Source organism: Buteo buteo, chromosome Z, assembly GCF_964188355.1.
Source record: "Buteo buteo chromosome Z, bButBut1.hap1.1, whole genome shotgun sequence".
NCBI lineage: Eukaryota > Metazoa > Chordata > Aves > Accipitriformes > Accipitridae > Buteo > Buteo buteo.
Window position 1 is genome coordinate 27723451 of NC_134204.1, and position 23127 is coordinate 27746577.

A 23127-nucleotide genomic window follows, 5' to 3' on the forward strand; every position below is an offset into this window, starting at 1 on the left:
GATGCTCACCAGTCATATCAGTTGTATTAAGGAGTCATCAGCCAATCTCTGCAATGTCCTGTAGCACATAACAAAAAACATTCAGGAAACTGTGTGAAGTTCCTGCTGATCCTTTTCTCTTTGATAGTCACAGTCTTCTTGTCCTCTTCTGTCTTCAGCTGTACAGAATACTGCTTCCTCTTCCTGTCTCAGGTGGTTGCTAGTTTTCAACCCATCTTAAGTTCCTGCTCTCTTGAGTTTCTGGACTGAAAGCTCCTGCTTTCTTTTGGAAGTTGAAGGGAGAAAGAAAGGAGTAGGTGCCTCTTGTTACTTGCTGCTCTCCAGTATTTGGCAGTGTCAGTACTTAGCTTTCCTATCTCCAGATTGGTTCCTCCTGTTGCAGAAATGCCTTTTTATTTCATTCTGGAAAAAAATCCATGGCATATCTGATACATGTCATCATCCACTGCTAATTATTGGAAGAATAAACACTGAACATAGAAATGATTCCTTTCCCTACAGTTGCTCTTTTTTGTAGCTCCTATGTGCCTGCTCAATCTTTATAATAAGGTCTATGTGCATTAATACATTTTTGGATTTTTTTCCTTTATGTTTTTTGCCTGCTGTATATACAACTAGGATTTTAAAAAAACTTTATTCAAAACATGTGTCTTACATTTTAGTCTCCTCTGGAATAGCATTTCACAGATTACTTTTTTGCCACAAAGGAGATTCTTCAGGTAATATTTTATTCAGCAAAAATTTAATTATTTCCTTCATCCCAGGAGAATGTTGCCATTTGAGAGGTGATGTGAGAAAGTATAGCCCTTCATACAGTTGGAGGCATTAATAGCTTTGGAGACCAGGACAATGGCATTCAGATTACAGCAGAAAAAAAGTGGGAGATGGGATAATGTTTTCTGACTTGTGGGGTTTTTTGATTTTTTGCTCTCTCATGCCTTTTCTTCATTAACTGGCTTTTATATCTCATCTGATTATTCCTGTGTCCCAGTGGTCTTCCTTATATTATTCTATTCTGAGTAAAAATATTTTCTTCCTAAATGGCGCTGTGTCACTTTCATCTACAGTCAGTCACTTACTAGGCTCTAAACATTCCTATTCTGCTTATACAGAAGTGTCCTAGTTTCAGGTGGGATAGAGTTAATTGTCTTCCTGGTAGCTGGTACTGTGCTATGTTTTGAGTTCAGTATGCAAAGAATGTTGATAACACTGATGTTTTCAGTTGTTGCTAAGTAGTGTTTAGACTAAAGTCAAGGATTTTTCAGCTTCTCATGCCCAGCCAGCGAGAAAGCTGGAGGGGCACAAGAAGTTGGCACAGGACACAGCCAGGGCACCTGACCCAAACTGGCCAACAGGGTATATTCCATACCATGGGACGTCCCATCTAGTATAGGAACTGAGAAGGGAGGGCGGGGAATTGCTGCTCGGGGACTAGCTGGATATCAGTCGGCAGGTGGTGAACAATTGCACTGCGCATCATTTGTACATTCCAATTCTTTTATTACTACTGTTGTCATTTTATTAGTGTTATCATTATCATTATTAGTTTCTTCTTTTCTGTTCTATTAAACCTTCTTATCTCAACCCACGAGTTTTACTTCTTTTCCTGATTTTCTCCCCCATTCCACTGGGTGGGTGGGGATTGAGTGAGAGGCTGCATGCTGCTTAGTTGGTGGCTGGGGTTAAACCACGACAAGAAGGAAGGTACAAACAGCTTGCTGCTTTTCTTATAGTCAATCTGTGGAAAGAATTACTCATAGACCAATGTTGAAGTATTCAAATGTCTTTTTGAAAGAGGATATCCTTGAAGTTGTTGAGGTATGGCAGCCTAATCTAGTCTGATTGCCGGTTACTGTAATCTCTCCATCATACCTTTGTATGTGTGCTGACTGGATTTTGTATTTGCCAAGTTCCTGATCTTTCCTGCTCATGACCCACTTGGCAATGCATTCCATGGAGAACCAATATTTTGTGAGTCACATACCAATGTCCCGTTATGCTTTTGCAAATGTTTCCTAACAACCATGAAGAAAACTGTTGTGTATGACAACTTAACTGGAAAACTTTGCAATTATTTCTGTTCACTTACAGCCAATATTGCTAAGGGTCATTAATTTAATGGGCTGATGTGCGCCTTTTTTTTCTCCCACATCTCTAAAAAGTCCCTAGGACATTCTCCCATGAAATAAGGGGAAGAAAAGGAAGAACCAGAAAGCAGTTGGCTGCTGTGGGAGTTCAGACCCAGAAGCTTTTAGACAAAATACATTATCTTACAGAAAAGTAGATCTTGGATTGGAGGAGTATTTCAATAACGCGACCCCTCTGTGTGCTCTAGAATCTCAGTTTTCATTTTAAAAAGAAACGGTTTAGCTCTTCTAGTTGCCAATAGGCTGTGGGCCAGGCTGCCTTCTGACAGGTTAGAATAGCCTACTGTGAGCTCCATGCTGCCACAGTCTGGCTGTAGCAGTGCCCAAACAAGCAAGTTTAAAATTAGTATGGATATATCCTCACTGTATGTCTGTCTTTAATATAGTTGCAGTATTTCTTTCATGTTCTTCCAAACAGTCTTGGGTGATAAGCTCAGTACTTTACCTTGGAAACCTTGGAAATGCAGATTTTCCAGAAGGCAGGAGGTGCCTGAAGAAAGGCAGCTGTTAAATCATGGAAAATGTTTGATAGCAATGAATAGTGATAACTGGAAATATTTGAGAAGACAGCTTGTCTGATGAGAAGAGGAAATGTTTGGGATGCAGCAATAAATTGTTCATAGGAATAATTAAAAAAACATGGATAAGAGTTGCAAAATGCTTATTTAAAAACTTACACTTTCCTCTTTTTGGATGAATTGCAGATTTTAAGAAATCAGAGAACACAGTAAACTTAAAAAATCTGATAGCACAGTATTATAACAGCAGGAGTAGGATTTAAAAAAGATAACATGCATGACAGAGCTTTTGAAGATTTATACACCCTGTCTTTTTGGTAGCAGTTTGGGGGAGGGGGTTGTCATGTATCCAGAATCAGTACTTTTTAAATCTGTTTTTTTCTTTGTATGTCTTACAATTTGATATGTTTGTTACCTGAAGCCTCAGAATTAGGACCTGTCTGATGATCACATGATAAAATATAAAGTGGATGTTGTTCACTTTGTGAACCAGTAAGAGAAGGATTAAATTAAGTTTGTTTACAATGTGTCCCATCCTGCACAGGCTTAATTAAAAGGCAGTTCAGCTATGTCACTAGACATTAATCAAAGATTTGTAATCAGTCTGAAGGACTTTTTCACACTGCAACTGTAAAAATACCTTATGTAGAAACCTCTCTCTTCCCTGATACAGAATTAGGAACTGAAAAGAGGTGATGGTCAAGTCTTCACTTTTATATAAATACCTTTATGTGTGTACTTTCTGTATTTAGCAGGCATGCGTGGTAACTTGAAAGCAGTCCATGGAGAAATGTAACATGCTCCCTACCTCTATACAGTATCAAACTTCAACCGTGTTACCTTTTTCATTGATCCCTAATTTATTGTACCCTTGTTAAGTCATCTAGATTTGAACTGTAAATTCTCTTGCATAGGATCTGTTTGTTATCTTAGCTGTTACGCAGTACCTTCTAACCTTTTGATGTCAGTTAATGTTACTGAATAATTAAGGCAACAGCACTGCACACATTTACATTAATTCAAATGAGTTATGAAGCTTAATTCTTTGTTTATAATGAAACAGTTTTTTGTGGTTCCTAATGAACACCCAATATATGTTTAGAATCCTCCCTATCTACCAGAAAAGAAGCTGTAATTTTACATGGTCCCTATAAAATAAGAGCTGGGAGAAAGAAGAAACAGAAGACAAATGCAAAAGGGGAAACTCAGCTGCATATTGCCGCTAAAAGAGGAGATTTATCTTTGGTGAAAACTCTAATATCATCTGGAATTTGTGTCAATGAACAGGACTATGCAGGTTTGAAAATTACTCTCTTATGGGCTTGTTTTATAATACAGTTTTATATAATTTATAGTATATATGGTTTTATGTAATTTGTGCAATTTTAATATGATTATGGATTCTTGATTTATGATATAATTGTGAGGGGGAAAGGAAGTCATTCAACAAGTGCAAGCACAATCAGTGAATCCCTGGATTTTGTGTCTCAGCATGGAGCTAATGCAGCCTTTTTCTCAGCAGGGGCATTAATCAGGTCTTGCTCCTCTGCTGAGGAGCACATTTTCAGAGATTTGTATGGAAAGTGGACTTGAAAGTTTGGTGGGAGAACTAATGCTTATGACATGAATATATACATGTGTGAAGCACATTCACACAGATCTTATTTCCTTAGGAAATAAGGACAAAAATCAGATTACAAGATTATTTTTTCTTTTTTTCTACCTAAATGTATAATGCATTTCTGGTTTTATAGTCTCAGAATGGATGATATTCTATTCTGGATGCCTGGCAGACTTGATATTATAAAATGCCACTGGGATTAGAAATCAGACTATTAATATTATGCTTCTGAGTTCTTAGAGTCTTTCTACTCTATTGTGTTTCTTCCGTTATTTTTCATAGTGTAGTAGAAAAGTAAACAATATTTTTCTGCTTAATATTGGATACATTTTTATTTAAAGTAAACTGAATTACACAGGAAGTAATTTACCTTGGCATTTCAAGATGACTGTTTGTATAAGATTTATCTTAAAGAGAGTAGTCCGTTGCTTATAGTACAGCAAACACAGAAAAATGTATAATCACTAATTAGTGATCCCTGTGGATCTTTCCAAATCAGATGCATGCTGGATGTGTCATCTTGCTTTTATTAGGTTGGACAGCAATTCATGAAGCTTCCAATGGGGGATTTACTGAAGTCATCTTAGAATTACTGAAAGCCGGTGCTAATGTTAACAGCAGAAGTCTGGATGGTATTTTGCCAATACATGATTCTGTTTCTGGCAATTATTTGGAGGTACATTCTTCTTTTACATTAGATTTCTTGAGCCTGATTTCCAGCAGAAGGTCAGCAAAGCAAAATCCTGGTTTAAATAAGGAAAGTCGAAGTTACTAATACAATTTTAAGTGTAGATTTGCATTTAGGAAATAAACCAATATTCTTTAAAGTGATCAAAATTAAAGAAAGAAATATTTTTCAATAGTGAAAGTTGAAATTGTACAGTTAGTTGACTATTTCAGTCCAGCAGGCAAATGAGAAAAATTCAGAAGCCCCCCATGGTTCTCTCCCATGTATCAACCATTTTTTTCATTAACTCATCCCTTCCAGCCCAAACCATTCTATAGTTCTATAGAACAGAATAGACTATTTCAGTTGGAAGGAACCTACAATTACCATCTAGTCTGACTGCTGAACCAATTCAGTGCTGACCAAAAGTTAAAGCATGTTATTAAGGGCATTGTCCAAATGCCTTTTAAACACTGACAGGCCTGGGACATCAACCACCTCTCTAGGAAGCCTGTTCCTGTGTTTGACCACCCTCTCAGCAAAGAAACGATTCCTAATGTCCAGTCTGAACCTGCCCTGGTGCAGCTTTGCACCATTCCCACACGTCCTGTCACAGGATCCCAGGGAGAAGAGATCAGCACCTCCCTCCCCACTTCCCCTCCTCAGGAAGCCATAGGGAGCAATGAGGTCACCCCTCAGCCTCCTTTTCTCCAAACTAGACAAACCCAGAGTCCCTAGCTGCTCCTCACAGGACATGCCTTCCAGCCCTTTCACCAGCTTTGTTGCCCTCCTCTGGACACATTCAAGGACCTTCACATCCTTCTTAAATTGTGGGGCCCAGAACTGCACACAAATAAATGTTGTTTTGGCACACCAAGTTCCAGGGAACTGAGTGTAAAAAGGTAATGCCAGGTTGGCTCAAACATACCACTTCTATTCCTGTCAGAAGAGATGATATTGCATCACATTTATCTTTTCTGTGAGTAAAGATAAAATGAAGAGGATGGTTTCACAGGCCTGGTGCCAAACTATCAGTAGGGTTCTTGAAAACATGTAAGCTATTATTCAGTATTGTGGGGGGAAAACTGATGGAGAAGATTCTCCTTCTGATACTTTCTGATATGTAATAGCACTCAATGTAAGAAAAAAGAAGAAATGCTAGAGATGAGAAATCATACATGTGAAAATTCTTTACCATCCAAGCTCTGACCTCATCAACACTTTAATATGATACGAATTTTAGGGGGTAGATGATGCAACTGATGACACTAATCTAATTTCCACATTTCACACTTAAGCAGACTTGCATGTGATTTGGGGTTAGGAAAAAAATCATCAGTGCGTGTAACCGAAAAACAAAACGGCCATTAAATACTTTAAAAAAATCCACTTCTCTTCTGCACTTCGGTTGTAATACAATTGACCAGTTCCTTTTAATTTAGTTGTATGAAGTTTTGTAATTGCTCTCTATAACAATACTGTAAAGATGGTAGGTTTAATGACAAGTTGTGAATTATTTGTGTATTTTAATGGAAAAATTAGAAGTGTAAGATACAAGTCTGTGTTGATAACAGCCAGTTAAACTTGTTTGTTTCATTAGGTTTGCAAGTGTAACAGGTTTTAGAGTATCTTACTTGTACCTTTATAATTTGTGATTTATGATAGATACAACACATATAGTTGTGTTATAGGTCCGCAACAAGAATTATCACTATACAAATAATAATAATATATAATAGGCAGTCAGGATTCTGCTACAGCATGGAGCAAATCCCTATGAGAGGAATGGTTCAGGAAAAAGTGCTTTGGATGAAGCTTGTGATAATGAAATGAAAGAACTGCTGAAGTCTTACAGTGCTATGGACTCTGTACTTCCTGTTGAGACTGTTGAAGTTACAGGTATGTTGGGTTTGTAATGTAAATCATAGGATTACCCTGTAGTCTTAAGGAAAAACTGTACATCAGAATGCTGCTGATTTGCAGACCTGCATATTGCCTGGCACTGATATCTTTAACTCTATTAACTACTGAATTTTATTTATTTATTTTCAGAAAATAGGATATATGAGTTCAGAGTTTTTTCCCCTGAGGGAACGACATATAAGGAATATTTGGCTCTTCTGATTTTTGTTATTATCCATATTTCCCTTCACAGGAACCTTGTGTTTTTGAAAGTGGTAGCTTTAAATACTTACGTCTTTATGCTACCTAAATTTGATCTCCTTTGCATATACAAGATATTTTTTTATGATGTGATCTGCCATTGCATCTTTGTAACCTATATTAGCTAATCTAACCTATTATGCTCCTGCAAATTAATTTTAAATTCTATTTATTTTTTCTTAATTGTGGAGAGAGGAAATGGCCTTCTAGGTCAAGAAGATCAAAACGTCCTTGTTACGCCTGCTGTAAAAATGATGATGCATCTTTGGAGCCACAACATGAGAAATACAGTGTGGTAAGTATAGATAACAGAGTTTTGTTAAACTGCTTCATAATGTAGTACTGCATAGTGTCACTTACTGACTGAATAACATAAAAATATAATTTAGATAATTAACCCTTTAGAATGTATGTGAAAACCAGCATCATGCAGACGCTTACAGTATATAAACTGTGGGTTTACAGTATATAAGTGTGTATCTTATCACTTCTCTCTCTCTCCATGATTCCTGTGCACTTAGATTTATTGTGCAAACAGTAGCCAATACTTATATACATTTCTTATTGCCTATATGACTTGGAAAAAAGGTCAGGAATCCTAAGGCTTTACATCACGTTTCCAAAATGGGTCTTTGAAAGAGTAATGATTTTTCTTCATGATAATGAAGGTATTTAGAAATTGTTTAATCTTAATTTAAAACAGCAAGGAAGATTTTTGCACAAGTTGCATGTTAGGAAAGCTCTTGCTGGTATTTGTAGGCTATGTCTACATTGTCTAGGTAATGATGTCATGGTGAAATTCACTGTCTAATCCCTGCAGTGCGCTCAGAGGTGGGACGCTGAGCATGGACTAGTTTGAATGCCTGGGCAAAACCATGCTGTGACAGCCCCTTGCAGAGCATACCCTTGGCACTATGTATGTCTATCCTACCAGTGGCCCCATTGCCTTTACACAGTAATTCCATGCCTGGAGTTACTTGAATCTGCCAATATGTATCCTGCAGGCTATGCATCATGGTCTGTGTTTTATATGGTGCACTTGGCTTTACTTCATGCTATCATTTCTGTGTTTGTTAACAGGAGTTTGTTGCTGCCATACAAGATGTAGAAGAGAAGCAAAAAGAACTGTTGCTACTTGAATTGAGAAATTTCAAAGATGCAGGTAGACGTAAATTCAAGTTTTTTCACTTTTTTGGGCAGAGGGGGGGCGGAATCTTTGGTAATATAGTTGTTTTTAAAATAGTATTGCACATAATGTATTTGAAGATCTCCTCTGGAAAATACAGCTACAGAGAGTAAGATTTTAATAACAGCTCCCAGGTAAGTGCACTTCCTGAAGTATTTCCAGTTTATGTAGGAATGAATATGATGACAGAAAGAGAACCATGCCACTTGGAGGCATATGTTTCAAGTCAACCTAATCATACAAAAAGGCATCATTAGATAAGAATGCACACTGTTGGCAACATTATTCCTTTACAAGTACATGAGCCCCTACACAATCAAGAACAGCTATGTCTGTATGTAAAGTAACAGTTGCAGCATTTTCATTCTAGTGCAGCTGGACTTTCAGGAGCCTAAAATAATTTATGAGGGAAAAAAGAGAAATCTTTAAGGCAGACACTGTGGATGATGGGCAGTTTCAGAAATGCTGGTGCCCAGAGGTGTAATTTGGTTTAGGCTATCAAATCTCAGTTCGGATTATCTCAAGGGCTTGCTAAGTGACACTGGCTTTCTAGGAGATGACAATGCTTGTGCTGTGTAGCAGTTTGAGTCTATTGTGTCTCTGCCATGACTGTTCAAGTGGCAAAACTTGCTGCAGGAATGCCTTTGACCAAAGTCTCTCTCCCCAGATGCCCTTGCCATCTAGGCAGGACTGTTTACTTTGTAGCAGTTCATGCCCATGAAGAAATTTTGCTTCCTGGCAGAAAAGAAGGGTTTTTAAAAAATTTATTTTCCTTAATATAGGCTGGCACTTTCAAATTATATTTAAAATAGTCAATTTATCCCTTTAAAAATAAATGTGAAATATGGAATTATGCAGACTTGTAGCTTCCAACTCAAATTCATGGTGTATGAACTGTTAATTAAAATCGACGTGTTCTTGAAAAATGTTTGACAAACAGATAGATGATACAATAGGCAGAAGCCTATAGATGGAGATCGGTGCAATATCATAAATGAGCGAAATAAAACTGTCAGACTTTTCCTGTTTAGGATTATGAGGGAAATCAACATGGTGATCTGTTACCACTACTGACAAAAACATTAATAACCTAGCATCTCTTAAACTAAATCATAGTTATTACTTGTGAAAAAGCACAAGACTGAACAAGAACGTAGAAGTACATTGACAAAATTATAACGTAGAATAAAGTCTTCAAGGTATTTGCATGCAATACAGCCTACTGTAAATAGTAGATTCAAATTCCCTATTCAGCTGCCTTAATAAAACCAATATTTTCATGTTTTTCTATTTTAATAAGTAAGTAAATACTGGTAGATACTATGAAACAGGTTTGGGGAAACATTTTATAAATGCCATTTTTAATCCTGTAATTTCCCATTTTTCATTATTATGGAAAGGTCGTATTTCCTGTTTTAGAATTTCAGATATTAGATTACATGTTTAGCATATTATCCCAGTGGTATCTGCTGGTCATGACTTCTGAGCTCTCCCTTATGTTATATGGCTAAGAGATATGGCATATAAAGAAGAATATATAATTTCTTTTCTTATTTTAGAAAAACATAGATAACAAACCCAGACAACTTATAATTAATTTAATTTTATAATATGGATTTGAAACTGTGTGAAACTATGATACATATGTTTTTACCATTGTATGTAACTTGGAACAGTCTAAGCTCATTAAACTATTTTATAATAGTTCAAACAGAAAGGTTTTAGCCGCCTTCTTAAGATTGTGTAACTTCTGCAGGTAGCCTCACATATTTGTCCTGTCTAGCTCCTTGCAACACAGAGAACTTCAGAAGTTTCAGTGCTTACCATCCAAAGGACAGTTCTTTAATCTGTCCTGTTCTCTTAGTAATTTCCTAGACAAGGCACTTGCACTTCAAAATTTTCCAGTACTTGGGCTATTTCCTTTTAAATTAAAACTTGCATTTAATTCTTGCTATGAAGAATTCCATTAAAAGTACTCTAATTGTAAAGAGCTATCAGTATGCATGACAGTAACACTATTTTCATACTTTGGCTGTGTATTTGCTACATTAAAATGTTATAACTGTAATTATTTTCTGCTGCTTTTTCCCGTCATTATTTTGATTATATTGAAATACTGGACAGATGTGTATATCCAAAGGCTGTCTCAGATGCAAGACACTTTGAATGAAATGCTTGCAAAACAGAAAACAGAAAGGGATACCCTTGCTAAAAAATACAGGTAGGTAGAATACGAGGACTGTATTTATATGAAGCTCTTCTTTATAGCAGTAGTCACAGAGGTTGTTAGAAGGTTATCATTCAGTAGCGTGAAAGTAAAACTATATGGTTTTCATTCAGATTTTGCAGAAGCATGATCCATATTAGCTTCAGTTACCTCCAGTAAGAGTTTATATCAAGGAAGAACTTCAGGGTTTAGCTAATGCATATGAATCAGTTACTGTGCACACAGTAAGCATTGAAATTAGGCAGTGAACATACAAAAGGTGTGGAAAAATACCTAAGCAGAAATTAGGAAGTGGAGGTACTGAGCAATTAGAGTACTTTACAGCATCACAGAGGAAAGCAGTAGCAACTCAGACACTGCTTTTAGTGTCACTGCTCCAGTTTTGCCTCTTCAGTTGCACATTCTTCTGTATCTGTATAGCAATAAAGCAACAAAACTTCCCTGAAGAAACACTGCTGGAAAAGTGTGTGGAGCCTCACTGGCCTGTGGAGTCCATAGTTGTCCAGGCTTACTCTTATCAGTGATTGACTATACACTGATATGTTGATTATATCATGGATTCTAAACACATGTGATAGCAAGCAATATCACAGTACAGACACCAATATGTCACGCTGTGGTTTGGCTATCCTTGTTCTGCACCAGCTAGTCTTGCTGTACCTCTGTCCTTATGCCCTCGACAGTCTCTCTCTTCCAATACTGGGATGGTGTTACTTGCATGGCATCTCTGCTGTGAGTGGAGTTAAAAGCAAACCATGCTGCTATTCCTTTTCCCATGCCTTGTCGTAGTCCCCTGTCTTTCCAGCATGGTGCCAGAGTGGTAGCCCAATCACTAGTCTCATGAGGGGGAATTAGGTGAAAAGAGTATTACGCTGGGCTGGTGGCTTCTGTGCCAAAGGAATTGGGGAAAATAAAGAATTCACTTCTAGCAGGAAGGAGGTAAAGTCCCCTAGGCAAGGAGTCTCACAGGGAGACCAGCTTAGCTAGGGAGCAGGGTCTGATGAAGGGAGAGACATTCCCAAACTAACATAGAACATCCTAAACTGTTCTGTCCACTTTTCTTAATGGTCATGTGGTATTATTACAGTTGTGGTTTCACAAAATGTTTTGTTATGTACACTGTAAAAAATTTCTGATAGTATCATCCTGTAGTAGCTCATCCTGAACTCATTTTTAAAGGCTCCAAATTAGAGCCACAAAGGCATTGAATTCAATGAACTATTGTGATTTGTGGTAATAAAAGAGCAGCCAGTGATAATACAGACCCAGTTTTGATTCTATGAATTGAGGGTGGTATAGGAGGACAAGGCTATTACTGAAGTTTTGATGCTTTGCATCCTGCTTCTAGATGGGATTCTGCAGTTTGTTGTGCATAAGCCTGGGATTTGAACTATAAACTTTATACATGATAAAAACATTGCTCATATTTTAGGTGTTGGCAGAGTCCTTTGAAACATATTCATGTTCTTAGGGGGTTATGTCTGTTAAACTGCTTTTATTTTGTGTTTACAGTAACTCTGGTGTCCTTATTACTTTTTTTTATTTTCTGTAGGGCTTCAGTGGAGTCTTTTAAAAAAGGAGCACTGAGGAAACAATTAGTTAACCTTGCTTCTAGACAAAAGAGTCTGTTGGCTGTTGCCCAAAACCAGGAAGAATTAGTCCAGAAAATACAAAATTACAGAATAACAAAGCAAGTGTTCAGTGCATCATGTTCAGAGAAGCAAATCTCAAACTTAGTTATTTCCCATGGAAATGATAAAAGACAAAGTTTAACTGCTGATGAAATCATGTGTCCTGATGTAGTTACATTTAGTGTGGGACTTGGTGCCAGCATGCCTAATGGAAACAGAGTAGAAGCACATCTCTCTTTAGAAAATAGATTTGCAGCTCAGGAATGCAGCCAACATCCACACATCTGCTTGGATGAGACAGGAGCAAATAAAGGAGCAATTAGAAGCAAAGAGGCTTCTTATCATGCTTTGGCATCCAAAACCAGGGAAAGAGAATATCCCTTTGACAACATGTCAAAGCTGACAAATGCTGTAGAAGTGGTGCAGTTGCCTTCAGAACCTACCGTTTCCACTGCTAAAACAAAGTGCTCACAGCAAAAAGACATTGATTGTGTAGCAATTACAGAACAAGGAAACAAGTCTTTGAATCCCACTTCAGTGACCAACGCATTCAATATTGTAGAACCCCAAAGCACTGTTGTCAATAACAATGTCTGTCAGCCAGGCAGTGACTGCCAGCAGGTTCTTATAGATGAGGGTCTACACAGATATGTAAATAAGAAAGAAGCTTTCCAGCAGCAGCAGCAGCAAGTAATTTTGTCAACATCTACAAAAAACTTCCCTAATACTCTGCAGCAAATGATCTTTCAGAATAGTGAGAACTCATTTAATGCCAATTTGGTGCTTACAAATCTTACCTCAAATACAGATTATCCAGTAAAACTCAGTGAGAAATCTTCCCAGAGCTATAGTAATCAGGAATGTGCAGAAAAAAAAGTGAGGTATGGAAGAAAAAATAAGAAAAAGCTTCAATTGTTAGATCTACTGGAATTGGGAAGGATTAAGCCAGGAGAAAATGTTTTAGAATTCAAACTGCAGGTAATTGTTGAGATATAATAATGTAAATATTAGCATATAATGAAAAAAAACCTCACTAAAATGGGGAAACAGCAGTCCTCATGGTTTAGTCTACATCTTCAGCACTTAGTATTGAAAATTTCTCTTCACTGGTTACAGATAATCTTTTATGAGCTTTAAAGGAAAATGCTATGGATGACATCTTCTGTCAGCCCATAATTTTAGCACCCAGAATATTGCATATGTAAAATTTGTGTTTAACTTTGCATTATCAGTTTGTTAACATTTCCTGTTGCTAGAAACAGAGTGGAATTGTTGGTTGGTCTACATTGTGTAATACCTGATTTTCATATTGGAAGGAGTGGGAATGTTAAGGTTTTTATGACTTAATGTGATTCTTGGAAGCAACTATCAAGTCCCTCAGATAAAGAAATGTGACATCAACAATTTCATAGTGCTGTTACAGACATGAATATGTGCAAAATTACTTGCTTACATGCCAGCTGGTTGTATAGTTTCCAGTCTGGTATGAACCATATTGGAAAAAAAAAAAAAAAAGAAAAAGAAAAAGAAACCTTGTTTTTTAATACAAAAGCATGTCCCTGTGCATCCCTCCAAATACAGAGTGGATTTGCAAGGCAGCTGCTAGGGGACTAGCTTGGTATTGAGCAAATGATGAAATTATTGACTGAATTCCCAGCTGCGAGGTAGTTAATTTCCAGGGCAACATATTGATTAAAACATGAAAGGTTCTTTTCAGCCAACTCATCAGCTATAGTTAATGTAGAACAGCCTCCTTCTTCTGCACCTATAATCTGCTTGGGAATGCTTTTCTGCTGAGAGACGCCATTTCATGTGGTCTTGTGTTTTGTAACATAAGGCAGTGTAAGTCACATGTCTCTATGTTGGGCCATGTCATAGGTATATACCCGTGCTTCTTTTCTTTAAAGAATATGTAATATTCCTCTGAACCTCAAGGTGACTAAATGGAAGGATGAAGAATTCAGTATGCTTACTCTCATTTCTAAAGACTGTTATCTGTGATATTGGGTTGATGCATGTCAATCTTAAGAAATTATAACCCTGTATTGAAATGTTGATGTTTGGAGTGTAGAGAAGTCAGTGATTTTTACTAGAATGAAAATGACACTCATTTATGTTTTGGAAGACAGTGCTATAGAGATTGAAGTTTAGAAGCCAGTGTTGCATTGCAAAGAGGACATGATCAGTAAAGTTTCCTTTTTTATCATTATGGAGATGTACTTGATAACAACATAGAGCTAGTACATAGTCCTTACTTAAGATTAGCTTTGGGCAGGCAGAATGCAGTTTTTGAACACTATAGACCTAAGCTATGAAACTGAACTGGATTGAGTGTTCATCAAAATATTTGGGTTAAAAATCTTAATTCGGATTCTTATAGACACCCCAAGCCAGTGGATATGCTAGGAGGCGGTTCAGTGTTTGCTGGTGGATCATTCTCTTATTCTGATTGTTTAACCTCACGCATGCTAAGCAACCTTACTAAGCTGTAACATAGTTTTATCAACAGCTAATTTTTGCATTATTTAGCTGTGTTAGCCTAACTGAGGCTAGTATAACAAAACCATAATTTACTGAACTATAAACTATAAGACATGCTTCTGGAGGTGCATATATGTTGCAGAACTGGGCAGTATTAGCATTATCAAAGAGGCAGTAGCAATAAAGTCTTCTATACTTAATTTTGCATCAGATAAAGCTGTCACGTTCCTCCTAAAACATTTAAGTGATGTCCCTTGATATAAGTGAAGTTTTTATGCAAATATGTTTAATCTTTGAATCATTGATAGAATTTCACTGTGACTTGCATTTGTTCCATACGTATAAGGCAGATTGCATTTGAGAACAGTTTCTTCTTGCACAGACTTGCCTCCTGCAAGTTCCTGAGTTCACTGTGGCAAGTTAATTTATTCACAGCCTTGTTATGTCTAAGAGGAACTAAGATGCAAATACAATTCTTGATAAACACATGTAGGGAGATTTGTCCTCTGACAGTGGTGTCTGTGTGGCCAAAACATCTTATTCTGGTGGAATAAATCATCCTATTTTACATACTACAGTTTATGATAGTGGCATTATATACTTTAACTTTTTTTCAGAGGAAAACAGAATTAGCTGCAACTTTTCAGCTATATTGTTCTTCAGCTTTTTTTTATGTTTTAAGGATCTTAATTCAGATTTGTTAATTTATGAGTTGAAAATTATTTAATTTTTCTTTTTCAGGAATTTAGTTATAAAGCCACGCTCTTAAACAATGGCAAGATCAGAACCAGTAAGAGACAAATACTGCAGAATCCAGAGCAGTGGGTGAAAGATCTACTAGGAAGTGATATTTCTGTGACATGGAAGTATGTGTGGAATAAGGTAGGCCTGATTTTACTCCCCAAAATAGCAATAATAAATGTCAATAACAAATTTCACTAATCTGGGTCTCCTTACTGTTCTTAAAGCAAAAGAGGCTACAAGCATAAATTTTAAAAAGTCTTCTTGCTCTTAATGAATAAGCAGCTAAGACAGAGCTACATAGCTGTAGCTGTACAGTGATGACCTAGTCAAAAGCGTTGAGAGGATGTGGAATGCCCACTCTGTAAGCTATCAGTGCTTTGAAAGAGTAGTTTTAAAGATGATTAAGAGAGTGACAGAAAAAGCTGAAAAGTACTTTGAATAAAAAGGGGTAACCTTATTGAAATGTCGGGTGTCAGGGACAAATGTTGCAAAAATACTGGCAGAGTTTAGAGGGCTTTGCAGATGGGTTGTATTATGCTTTTTTTCATTTAGAATTCAAATTAGCAGAATTTCTTCTTGATCTCAACAGACACAGATTAGACTGTTAAGCGCATAAACTCAGTTTTATAAGAAAAGTGAAATTTTTACACCTGTCAGAAAAAAACACTAATTAAAATTGCTAGTTATCCATTTAGATTTGTTTGTACAGGTTACATATCTTGGGACACAGTTGTCAAAATTTCTTGTTGAAGAAGTGTCAGTTTCTAGTGACCTGGAATTACCATCACAAGAAAGAGAGCCTTTGGGTATGTACTACTTAAAATCTAATATTCACTGTGACTGAAAGCAGCAGAAAGTGATTTCTAAAGGGCTTAAATTCCAAAATTCCTCTATTGCTTTCTGATTTTTTTTCTGGCCTGCATGCTTATCACAGATCTTGGGCTTGAAAAATAAATAGTGCCAGAACTTACATGTGATCTCTAAAGAAGTACATTTCTTTTCTTCCATAAATTGGTTCTGTGAAGAGAATGACTACTAATGACTTGGTTGCTATGTAAAAAATATTTATGTAACATTTTGCATTTAAAATATTTAATATGTAGTGAAGTTTTTAATAAGCTAATTTAATACTTTTTTTTTTCTGTTGGAAACTCAGATAGACTAGCATAACTTTTAGATGCATGTACATCTTAAAATCACATTAAATAATCTGTGTTGGTGGATATCCCAGGATGCCCAAGCAACAGTAATAACTAGGGGGATATTTTATTCTCTAAAAATAAACAGTCATGAGAAACAGAGAGCATTGATATGACAAAATGACACTGAACAATTTTTTCAGAACTGCCAGGCAGAACTTCAGCCTAATTTTGATAAGTAATGTGTTCTCAGGGAAGTGCAAGTCTCTTTGACAGCCCGTTGCACTTGGAGTCTGAAAAGCTTTTGGGCTTTTGTGATTAGTTCCGTTAGTTTGATGAGACACTGCACCTCATGTGAACTGGGATACCAGGCTTACTCTGTTGTTAACATACTAAAAATAAATTAAAAGATAATAATTTAAAATAACTAATTTGATATTCAGACTATCATGTTCTACTTGTATTTGCTTCAGGCTAAGAGCATCCAGATGATGAATTTACCTGGCCCTGCCTCAGTAACTTAAGTTTATACCAGGTGTAAGTGACTTAAAAATGGATTTAGTCTCCTAACCTTTTAATAGACTTTTGAATATTTCACTGGTTCTTGTAAAGTATTCCTCTTGTGGGAAATTTATCATAAGACTTGTAACTTCTAAAGCAGAGAAATCCATTTATTCAAAAAATACTCTTCACAGACAAAAATCAGCCTGAAGATCAGTAAGTGTGTTCAGAAATAGCCCAGGGTAATCTGTGAAAGAGTATTTAAAGAAGTTTTTTTTTGTCACTTGTATTTTAAGATCACGGTAATGCCTAACCATTAGCCCCAGGTGAGAAATGGAAGGAGGGAAAGCCAGAGTGTTCTCAATTTCAGTTCTGTTTCAGATACTATATGGCCAGATATATAGTAGGAAATTAAAGGGTGCCTTAAATTTGTTCCAGAAGAGGATTAACCTGCACTGTTGTATTGTGAGAACAGTTGCAGGCATTGGGCAGCTCCCGAATGGTTTCCAGGCCCAGTTCAGGAGTTAGCTTGTTCCAAGGGCTGTTCCCAACAGGCACTTTGCCTGCAGCCAGCCTTCTTGAAAGCACAGGGAAGTTTGCTGGTGTGGATGTGAGCTATTTTGTGCCACTTGCCTGGGGACATTCCCAGGCACTCTTTTATCTTTCTAATATTCTTACAGCCTGTGTGTTTTTTACAGTAGTTTTTCCTGCTTTTGTAAAGAATCAGTCATCTTCTTTTTTTCTTACCATATTAATTAATTGATTTTTTTTTCTGTGCATCCCAGAGCATTGTTAAAAGAGAAGACTGGGGCCTGATAATTTGAGCATTTTTGTAGGAGTATGCTATTATTTTAAAAGACCCATGCACACACTCCTTCCAGCTTCCCATATCTTAGCTCAGTGTTCATTGAGCGACTGTTTGAAGAGGATGGGGAAGTAGGAAGAAAATGATCCAGGCAATGGTTGTATCTAGCCATCTTTTGACAGAAAGAAGCAGCTACCACTGAACTTTGTGTCGAGCCAAATTTAGGAAGCATGTCCCAAGAACCTCTACCAAATCAAGGTTCTTGGGCAAGACAGGTGAAGGAGTTGCTGTTCTGTGGCTGCCAGCATAAGAAATGTTCCAGCTTTTCAGCTTGGTTGAGATTAAGGTGCTTCAAGGTTTGGGTTTGTATAGCAGCAGATTTTTAGGTACCTGAGGAATGTTAATGCAAAAAACTTGAAGACCCCATGAAGTAAAGCAGTCCCAGACCAATGCAGGTACTTAACAGAAGCTTCAAAGATTGCAATTTTTGAATTAGTCATCTAAATTCTAACTAAATTTCTCTTTATGTCCCTCCTTTGAGTCTGAGCCTTTAATGTCTTCTAGGATCATGCTAGCAGATAGCAGGAATTACTGTATTCAAGTCTGAGTGAGAACTAAACGTTAAGAAAATAAACAGTACTTTTAGACTATCTGTGTGTAGGAAAACAGAAGAAAAAGTGGTTATATAGCTTGGAATTTATTCCTCTGTGCTTTCTGATACATGTAATGATGACATAATATTTGCTAAAAATGATCAAGAATAACAAGGATTCAGAAGCAGATGTCAGCTGAAGGGCAGATGTCAGTTGCAGAGCAGATGTTGGTGTTAGATATTTCACATTGAAATTCCAGCGAAGTGGCTTAAAATAAAAGCATATCCAGTTGTTATAGTAAGTGTGATATGTACATTCATTTTGCAGGTTGCTATTTCAGGAAGATGGTCTTTAGAAAACAGCATGACTAGTGCAATTCTTGTGCTCTGGCAATCCCTTACAGCCTTTAATAACCATTAGCCACCTGTAAATATTAGAACAACCCTTGCTCACCTTTAATTCATAAAGACCCCAAAGTTGTGTGGAATAAAGAGTGTTTTCAAGGAAATCCAGGTGATTTCTTAATGGCTTAACAATGGGAACTGTTTCAGAAGGTCTGTGGTAGTGTTGCTTCAGGTATTTAGCATAAAATGAGTAGCTGAGCGCAATAAGGTTGCATGAAAGCAAATGAGAATAGTTTTTCTGTGATCATATGTGATATCATATGTTTCTGTTTTCCTTGAGACAAGCAGTGAAACACACATACATTTAGTGGGCTACTTTTCAAGTTAAATTTGCATGGCATCTAATATAATTTTGCCAAGGAGGACATATATTTTAAAAAAGAGAATGCCTCAGTCATCTTAGAGCAGCTATGGCTGGGCTGGTAAAGGAGCAAAGGGAAGTCTGCCCCTACATATGTTAGGTTATGTAAGGCCAAGTGAAAATTTCAGCACTTACCTCTAAGAAAAATAAAAAGTGTAACTAACTGCTCTGTGCATTAAACCATTAAACCACCAGCATTAAATGTTACTGTTTGTTCTTAGAACAAAGTTGTCTTCATCTTTTTATGCTCTCAGGAAAGAATTTTATCACAAAGGACCTCAGCAACCACAACCAGCACCATCAGAGTCTTGATACTGTCTCCGTTGCTCAGCCTCTTGGAAACTTTGACCTGAGCAATATGCAGCCAAAAAGCCAATCCTTGCCACAAACAGAAGTTGTGAAAACATTGCTATGCGCTGAAAGAGAAGCAGCTGTTACCAGGGAATTTAAGAGTAAGATTTTTTTTTAACTGCCTAAAAATCCTAATGGTGGGTGCAAGGGCTGTATAAGAGATACAAAAGGAAAAAGAAAGTAGGTGGCATGGAATTGATTTGTGTGTGGGAGGGAAAGAATGCTGGTGAAAAATGATGACTCTGCTGATGGGTTGGATTGATCTAAATGACCCAATATTGAAGTTTTTCAGACCTCAGTATGTTCGGCTCTCCTGTGTCCAAATTAGAATTTTTGTTATTTTGATGTAGTTAAAATAACTCCGTATTATTTTAAGTACTCAGTTAAATGTCTCCACAAAACAATAGTGTAGACAAATGTCTTCCGGATTTAGATGGAGAAATGTGATGCAAAAGCATTGCTGAATAATCTCATGTAATCTAATTTAAAGGGAAAAGTGGAAAAGTTCCTGAAGATGCTCTGATCTTTGTGGAGTTGACTGAGCTTTTGACTTTGTGTTTTCAGTATTAAATTTTTACGTTGATTGCACATTAAACCCTATCTGTAATATTCGTACAATTTGAACAGTGCTTACTGCACTTTGAGCTAGTATTTTTGCCTCTGCCACCTTTGATTACACTGCAGAGGGATGACCCTGATTGACCACAGTGAAAGTTAGAGTGGTCAGCTCAAACCCTCACTGTGCCCAATGTCAGGTAACATTTTGCACTGAAGTGGGTAACAGTGCTGAGTCAGCTCTGCTGTGGAGACAGGAAGAAGCAAATCGGGTCAAGTGCCTAATCAGTGTCAGCCATTGCACACTGAAAGCTATCCACACTATAAAGCAATTCTTTGTGCTTATGCAATCTGCAAGTCTATACATAGGCCCTGCAGCTATACTGCAAAGGATTAAGTCAACCCCGGAGCTGAGAATCCTCTGCAGAAAATGCTTTGTTATCACACTTTTTTTTTTTTTTTTAATTAATAGAAGCAAATAGACTTAGTATCTTAAATGTCAGGGCAGAATATTTGGAGGGAGGTGTACTTTAAAGTTACAAAAAATAGATTTTGTAGTAGATTGTATTAACATTTATGTATCAAAAAACCCATGTTGAACTGCGCTTTGATATGAATTGAAAAGTTACATAGATTATGGCTCACTCATAGGAGTTAAGTTTCTCCACTGAGCAGATGAACAGCCACATTCATACTTTCTCAAATATAGTTACTAGTTATAGTTCTGCTTACCAAGATAATGTTCTTGTAGCATGTATGGTCCTTGCCACCCTATTATCTGAGTGCTCAGTCCTGTGTGGAAACTGTTATAGCAAGAGTGCAGAGTCATTTTGTAGCAAAGGTTACTGCTAACAGACAGTAGGGATTATGCAAAATTAAAGATTCATAATACAATAAAAATCAATAAAATGGAAATTTACAGAAATGTTGTTCCATATATACATTTTTATTCATATCTTCTACAGTTACCCTGTTAATTGAAGGAAGAAGCTGCTTAACTTGCAGTATAACCTTTAAAAAATTTAACCACCAGCCCAGTTTCCACATCTTTAGCTTATAGAATCCAAACCTTTTGCATCCAGTTCTGAGGAGAAGCTTTTCAGGTTTCATTATCAGACCAAAAGTATTTTTGAAAGCAAACTATAAAAAGCAAACTCCTACTTAAGAAGGAAAACTTTAAAAACAAGTGACTCAGGATGAGAATTTCACTGAGTGTCTTAAATGAAGCTTTGGAAGTGCCATGAGAAGCCCCATAGCCCATAGACGGTTTTTCTGTGTTTGTTTGCCCTCTACATTTGTTTCCAAAGAACCAGTCAGATATGCAATGCCATTGCTGCTTTACTTCATGCTAAATAAATTTTGAATGTAAAGCTCAGCTATATAAATTGGCTGTTAACTGGTTTACTTTCTTGGCTTTGCTAGTACTGGAAAATAATAGAAGAGTAATTAATTTCAGGTTTTTTGCTAGTCAATCTTATCTTCTTGTCTTGTGCACCAGTACAAAGTTGTGATGCTGAAACTGCTGACTTGGCAGGAGAATATTTTAAATGCAAATGAATTGTTCCAGTAGAATGAAACCAAGCTATTAAGTATTTCAATACCTTTTAGATAGGTGTAAAATTGGGCTACTAGTAAACATCTCCTGTGCGTATTTGCAAGAATCTTCCATTAGATTTGAATTGTAAACTCCTCAGAAGAGGGATCTCATATGCATCTTTGAGCTGGTTGAAGATATTACTTTGGTATTAGTCCAAATAACAAATCTAGCCCATTGTAGTATATTTTTCCTGCAATATGTTTAAAGCTCCATGTAATTATAATGCAAAGAAATGTAACCCGTTCTTGAAAGCTTGTAATATATTTTGTGCTGCATAGTACTCCAGTTCAGAGCCCTGGATTCTGCTTAGGCACAGGCAATTATGTCAGAAATTACTTTCACTGGAAAACTCTACTATTCTTACCTCCAAGTTTTTGGAGGAAAGCTGGAAAAGATGATGAATGTTATTTAGTGATTGAAAAGTCAAGAGGCAAACTAAGAACCCCAAGTTTAATTTTTATTTATTTATTTATTTTAAACAAAATTACATGACTTAAAGGAGCTTGATTCTGTGTATCTGGATTTATTGGATTGGGTATTATTGAAGTAGTGGCTCATCATTACCATCAATAATGGTGATAGTAATATGGAAGAGGAGAAATACTTGGAAGCGTTTTAAGAAAATGCCAACAAACCAACCACAAAAAAAACCCAAACCAAACCCCGCAAAAGCAAAGCCCTAGCATCTAATATATGTGTTTTCCTTGTTACCTGTAGCAGAATATTCATCAACTACACAATGTTCCCAGTTATGTGACTGTATGTCCTGGTTTTGGCTGGGGTAGAGTTAATTTTCTTTCTAGTAGCTTGTATAGTGCTATGTTTTGGATGTAGTATGAATCTATGTTTTGGATGTAGTATGAGAATAATGTTGATAACACAGTAATGTTTTAGTTGTTGGTAAGTAGTGCTTATCCTAAGTCAAGGATTTTCCAGCTTCTCATGCCCAGCCAGCAAGAAGGCTGGAGGGACACAAGAAGTTGGGAGGGGACACAGCCAGAACTAGCCAAAGGGATGTTCCATACCATGTGGAATACCAGCCCAGTATATAAACTGGGGTGAGTTGGCCAGGGCTGGGCGGGCTGGATCGCTGCTCAGGAACTAACTGGGTATTAGTCCGCGAGGGGTGAGCAATTGCATTGTGCATCACTTGTTTTGTATATTCCAATTCTATTATTATTATTATTATTATCATTATTATTATTATTATTACATCATCATCAATATTTTCTTCCTTTCTGTACTATTAAACTGTCTTTATCTCAACCCATGAGGTTTTTTGGGGGGTGTGTGTGTCCTGATTCTCTCCCCCATCCCACCTGGTAGCGGGGAGTGAGCAAGCAGCTGCGAGGTGCCTAGTTGCTGGCTGGGGTTAAACCATGACACTATAAAAGACAGGGAGATGTACTATATGTTATTTGGATTTTGTACTTTGG

At 36.9% G+C, this 23127-nt stretch overlaps 1 protein-coding gene across 1 annotated transcript in view; it reads left to right on the forward strand.

The window, feature by feature from the left end:
* ANKRD31 (ankyrin repeat domain 31) overlaps positions 1-23127 on the forward strand; it is a 75422-nt gene that overhangs the window by 38621 nt on the left and 13674 nt on the right. Inside the window, exons 16-25 of the mRNA XM_075019982.1 lie at positions 3768-3962; positions 4820-4962; positions 6693-6852; positions 7308-7411; positions 8200-8278; positions 10427-10523; positions 12082-13138; positions 15383-15523; positions 16095-16191; positions 19443-19640. Coding sequence (XP_074876083.1) covers positions 3768-3962; positions 4820-4962; positions 6693-6852; positions 7308-7411; positions 8200-8278; positions 10427-10523; positions 12082-13138; positions 15383-15523; positions 16095-16191; positions 19443-19640 — 2271 coding nt within the window. The remainder of the gene's footprint in view (positions 1-3767; positions 3963-4819; positions 4963-6692; positions 6853-7307; positions 7412-8199; positions 8279-10426; positions 10524-12081; positions 13139-15382; positions 15524-16094; positions 16192-19442; positions 19641-23127) is intronic.